The 6,000-nt window shown below is 41.2% G+C and overlaps 1 protein-coding gene across 1 annotated transcript in view; it reads left to right on the top strand.

Moving 5' to 3' along the window:
• The first annotated feature begins 4,292 nt into the window (after nt 1–4,292).
• The window catches only part of LOC120052627 (beta-1,4-galactosyltransferase 6-like), a 41,741-nt gene continuing 40,033 nt past the window's right edge, over nt 4,293–6,000 (top strand). The window contains exon 1 of the mRNA XM_038999653.1: nt 4,293–5,091. Within this exon, the coding sequence (XP_038855581.1) occupies nt 4,977–5,091 (115 nt within the window). The 5' untranslated portion in view covers nt 4,293–4,976. The remainder of the gene's footprint in view (nt 5,092–6,000) is intronic.

Below are 6,000 nucleotides of genomic sequence, written 5' to 3'. Positions count from 1 at the left end.
ACATCCAACCGGCCTCACAACCACAGGCCACGTGTATTGCATCGTGTGGGCGAGCAGTTTGCTGATGGCAATGTTGTGAACAGAGTGCCCCATGGTAGCAGTGGGGTTATGGTATGGGCAGGCATAAGCAACGGACAACAAACACAATTGCATTTTATTGATGGCACCTTGAATACACAGAAATACCATGACGAGTACCCGAGGCCCGTTGTGAGGCCCATTTCTTATAAGGTATTTTGTGACCAACAGATGCATATCTGTATTTCCAGTTATGTGAAATCCATTGTTAGGGCGTAATTTATTTATTTAAATGGATTGATTTCCTTGTATGAACTTATAACTCAGTGAAATCTGACAAATTGTTCTATGTTCCGTTTATATTTTTATTTAGTATAGTTGGTTGTAATTTTGAATAGAGCGGACATTTCCATATACAGTGGGGAGAACAAGTATTTGATACACTGCCGATTTTGCCTGTTTACCTGTATAAAAGACACCTGTCCACACACTCAAACAAACAGACTCCAACCTCTCCACAATGGCCAAGACCAGAGAGCTGTGTAAGGACATCAGGGATAAAATTGTAGACCTGCACAAGGCTGGGATGGGCTACAGGACAATAGGCAAGCAGCTTGGTGAGAAGAAAAAAAACTTTTGGTGCCAGCGAGAATGACATAAGAAAGTAGTCAAGATGACTAGCTTGACTGAGCCTCCGCTATGTACAGTTGAAGTAGGAAGTTTACATACACTTAGGTTGGAGTCATTAAAACTCGTTTTTCAACCACTCCACAAATTTCTTGTTAACAAACTATAGTTTTGGCAAGTCGGTTAGGACATCTACTTTGTTGGAAAATTCCAGAAAAAAAGCTTGGAAAATTCCAGAAAATGATGTCATGGCTTTAGAATCTTCTGATAGGCTAATTGACATAATTTGAGTCAATTTGAGGTGTACCTGTGGATGTATTTCAAGGCCTACCATCAAACTCAGTGTCTCTTTGATTGACATCATGGGGAAATCTAAAGAAATAAGCCAAGACCTCAGAAAAAAATTGTAGACCTCCACAAGTCTGGTTCATACTTGGGAGCAATTTCCAAATGCCTGAAGGTACCACGTTCATCTGTACAAACAATAGTGCGCAAGTATAAACACCATGGGACCACGCAGCTTTCATACAGCTCAGGAAGGAGATGCGTTCTGTCTCCTAGAGATGAACGTACTTCGGTGCAAAAAGGGCAAATCAATCCCAGAACAACAGCAAAGGACCTTGTGAAGATGCTGGAGGAAACGGGTACAAAAGTATCTATATCCACAGTAAAACGAGTCCTATATCGACATAACCTGAAAGGCCGCTCAGCAAGGAAGAAGCGACTGCTCCAAAACCGCCATAAAAAACGCAGACTACGTTTTGCAACCTCACATGGGGACAAAGATCGTACTTTTTGGAGAAATGTCCTCTTGTCTGAGGAAACAAAAATAGAACTGTTTGGCCATAATGACCATCGTTAAGTTTGGAGAAAAAATGGGGATGCTTGCAAGCCGAAGAACACCATCCCAACCGTAAAGCACGGGGGTGGCAACAACATGTTGTGGCGGTGCTTTGCTGCAGGAAGGACTGGTGCACTTCACAAAATAGATGGCATCATGAGGCAGGTAAATTACGTGGATATATTGAAGCAACATCTCAAGACATCAGTCAGGAAGTTAAAGCTTGGTCGCAAATGGGTCTTCCAAATGGACAATGACCCCAAGCATACTTCCAAAGTTGTGGCAAAATGGCTTAAGGACAACAAAGTCAAGGTATTGGAATGGCCATCACAAAGCCCTGACCTCAATCCTATACAAACCTGACTCAGTTACACCAGCTCTGTCAGGAGGAATGGGACAAAATTCACCCAACTTATTGTGGGAAGCTTGTGGAAGGCTACCCGAAACATTTGACCCAAGTTAAACAATTTAAAGGCAATGCTACCAAATACTAATTGAGTGTATGTAAACTTCTGATCCACTGGGAATGTGATGAAATAAAAGCTGAAATAAATCATTCTCTCTTCTATTATTCTGACAGTTCACATTCTTAAAATAAAGTGGTGATCCTAACTGACCTTAGACAGTGAATTTTTACTAGGATTAAATGTCAAGAATTGTGAAAAACTGAGTTTAAATGTATTTGGCTAAGGTGTATGTATACTTAAGACTTCAACTGTATTTCTCAGGATATTTAAGCCTCCATATATCCACTAGTTCCAATTCATCCATTATATTCGTGATTTCCTTAAGTGCATGAGGGGGATAGTTTGTAATGTGATTTCCTTTGCGATCCATTGAGGTATTTAAAACCGTATTATACAATGGGTGGGTCTAATCCTGAATGTTTAAAACCGCATTCCAGCCGATATCTATTCCACAAGTTACCACCGGCTAAATCTATGACATTAAAATGCCTATTTACTCAGTTCCATCTGACTGCGCAATCCACTGTCTCATCAGCCCAGTCAAGCAATTTATAAACTATAGACATTATCTCACATTTCTTTTAGACTAAAATTTAGTTTTCAACAGCAGAGATTTGTTTAAACCTTGCTGCCAGGACACTTCCCGAAAATCGGTCTTCTCACAAAAACGTCTGTAGCGTCCGAACGGTTTCGGCTAGACACAATGGTGTTCTCCGTTTTGCTCTACAACCCCCACAAGTGTCACGGGACTTGTCTGAAGGTAACCCAAGTTAAACAATTTAAAGGCAATGCTACCAAATACTAATTGAGTGCATGTAAACTTTTGACCCACTGGGAATGTGATGAAAGAAATAAAAAGCTGAAATAAATCATTCTCTCTACTATTATTCTGACATTTCACATTCTTAAAATAAAGTGGTGATCCTAACTGACCTAAGACAGGGAATTTGTACTAGGATTAAATATCAGAAATTGTGAAAAACTGAGTTTAAATGTATTTGGCTAAGGTGTATGTGTAACAGTATAAATCCGGGTCACGGCACCAATGTAACAGTATAACTTTAGACCGTCCCCTCGTCCCGACCCGGGCGCGAACCAGGGACCTTCTGAACACATCAACAACAGTCACCCACGAAGCATCGTTACCCATCGCTCCACAAAAGCCACGGCCCTTGCAGAGCAAGGGGAACCACTACTTCAACGTCTCAAAGCAAGTGATGTAACCGATTGAAACGCTATTAGCGCGCACCACCGCTAACTAGCTAGCCGTTTCACATCCGTTACATATGTAAACTTCCGACTTCAACTGTAGGTCTGCTGTTAGAACCAGTAAAGGCCGCTTTATCACTCTTGGGTAGTGGAGTTACTTTTTAAAATACAACATTGCCCATTTTGGACAAAAAAAGCTCTTTACCTGACTCGCTTTTCAAAGATGTCTGGAAATGCACACATTTCGTAGGAAGCAATCACTCCCGCATTGCTGACTACAAATGATCTATAACTGGGCTAACAACTCACTATCTAGTAAAAGATATGAACAAATGTAAAAATGTGCACAAATCCAGGCTGTATCACATCTGGCCGTGATTGGGAGTCCCATAGGGTGGTGCACAATTGGCCCAGCATCGTCTGGGTTTGGCCGGAGTAGACTGTCATTGTAAATAAGAATTTGTTCTTAACTGACTTGCCTAGTTAAATTAAATAAAAAATACAACAAAATCTCTTGCATAGTTCGTTTTGTTTCGGTATGTTGCATTTAAAGTGGCTAATATGGTGTTGATTTGATCACAATTCTCAGTAAATTTAAACATTGATAGTGTTAACTAATGGGGAAAAAGCTAGATAGTTGAGTGAAGTTCAATCGGGGGGGGGCATCGCACCCTGCAGCTTAGAGGGAACATTGGTTATAGGCCTAATAATTATGATTTATTGGTAATAAAAAAAATGTGGTAGACTATTAAGTAGGCTATAAGTGAGTTGTTAGTGTGTTTTGTTAACATTCAAATGGCACGGTATGATTCTCTATCAAGACCTGAGCTAGTGCTTTTAGCACTCTCTTATTTCACACGGTAGGGAATTTAACAACAACAACGTGATAAGAAATGAAAAACAACACGCTCAATCAAAACCGTCTAACCAATTACAGAGCGCTGGTGTAACACCTATCGCTGTTGATCCTCCCACTTCTGTTGACCCACCTACTTTCAGACACACACATAATAAATTATTTGAGAGAAGCAGCGACCCCATGAACCCAAAGGCCCTTACTGCAGCCCCACGGTGTCCATGGCGACAAAATATAAGGGGGTTGGGCGGACGGAAAGAGACCACTTACACCCACCGGAAACCATGTCTGCAGCACCAGCAGAAATGAAATTGAACGAATCCAAATTTATTTATGTGATCACTCTAAAACCCCCGCACAAATGTATATTTGGTGCAATGAGAATCGCCCGATATACCTGCTAAACCGCTCGCCGTTATTGGATTCCGTTCAGCGATTTGGTGAAGTAGGTAGCTAAGTGTGAGTGTTTTAGAAACATCGTTGAGATTTGTATGAGAGGCAGCGGTGCAGACCCGCTCCCATGGTCTTTTTTTTTTAAACCTTCGTCGCCGGGCGAGAAAATACATATCTAACTAGCAAGCTAAACATGGATCAGTATCACGAGTATTCTTAAGAAATTAGCCAGTATTATTTGTCTACTCATGTCAGTAACTACAGTAGTTAACGGTTTCAGTATGAGTATGCCCGATCGATGGTTTCGTTGAGGCTTGACAGTGCCTGATGCAGGCCTGCTTTTTTCTATCTGGAAATTTCTTGACTGGGGAAAGCCGCCCATACGGGATTTCATGACTTCCTAGCATTAGCCTTTTTCGCTGCATCCCCGACTCAAATGATGCGTGTTGTGTCGTTGCATTGATTTTGGATGATAATATCATCTACTTTTAGCATATCAATTTAATATTTTTTTTTTATCCAAACGGTATATTTTTATGGGATTATCGGTAAATTCGAAGCAAATATGGTGAATTGGAAGCGGCTCCTGCGGGTGTCGAACCGCTCATTTTTGGCCTTCATTTTTTTCTTCTCCATGTCTACGACTGGTCTCTACTTCATATATGTGGCTCCTGGAATAGGTGAGTTTATTATCTTAACATGAACACCTAATTTTATGTTACTATCCAAGCTTGTGCCAAGCAAGCTACATTGACATCAACAGAGATGCCATAGACAGTACAGTGTGAAACTGTGGGGATGCTTCCTGCCGGTTAATACTACGGTAGCTTCCTGCTAGCCTAGTTAGGTTAGCCATTTAACGTTAGCTATTTAACTCACGTTAGTTAGCTGGATAGCTAGCCATCCGATCCGCTTGCCTACAGCTGCAGTATTCCTGTGTATATTAAGACACAGCGGAGCCGGCGGGAGATATGGCTAGGAAAACGTCCCTCAATCCAGGGATGAGAAATGCCTTGTACTCCGAACTGTCCCATTATATCAACTGTCACACCGATTAGATTGAACGACTAATTTAACTAGCAGTCTTTCAATCTTCGTGGTGTATCAGTTGTGATAATGGGAAAATTCGGAGTATAACGTATTTCTCATCCTTGAGTTGAGGTAGGTTTGTTCTACAAGCCATATCTCGCGTCGTGTCCCCGGTCTCTTAATATACACGGGAATGTTGTCTGACCCTAGTTAAGATGTAAGGAAGCTGGTTGGATCTGCTGGCTAGCTAACTAAATAAACTAGCTAATCGTCCAGGGATCAGTTTACAACCTATTAGGCTTAACTAGTGAACCGATTATTTATCTTCTCGATATAGCTAGATAATCATTTGGATGATTGCATGATAAATTACCTACTTTGGCCGCCTTTCCTTCCAGTTCTCCGCTGCCAATGACTGGAACGAATTGCAAAAATCGCTGAAGACTTGTATTTCCCTCACTAACTTTAAATATCTGCTACCTGAACAGCTAACTGATCGCTGCAGCTGTACATAGCTCATCTGTAAATAGCCCATCCAATCTTACTACCTCATCCCCATA

This window comes from Salvelinus namaycush, chromosome 8 (assembly GCF_016432855.1).
Source record: "Salvelinus namaycush isolate Seneca chromosome 8, SaNama_1.0, whole genome shotgun sequence".
NCBI classification, from domain to species: domain Eukaryota; kingdom Metazoa; phylum Chordata; class Actinopteri; order Salmoniformes; family Salmonidae; genus Salvelinus; species Salvelinus namaycush.
This window is presented reverse-complemented; position numbering and strand designations above follow the sequence as displayed.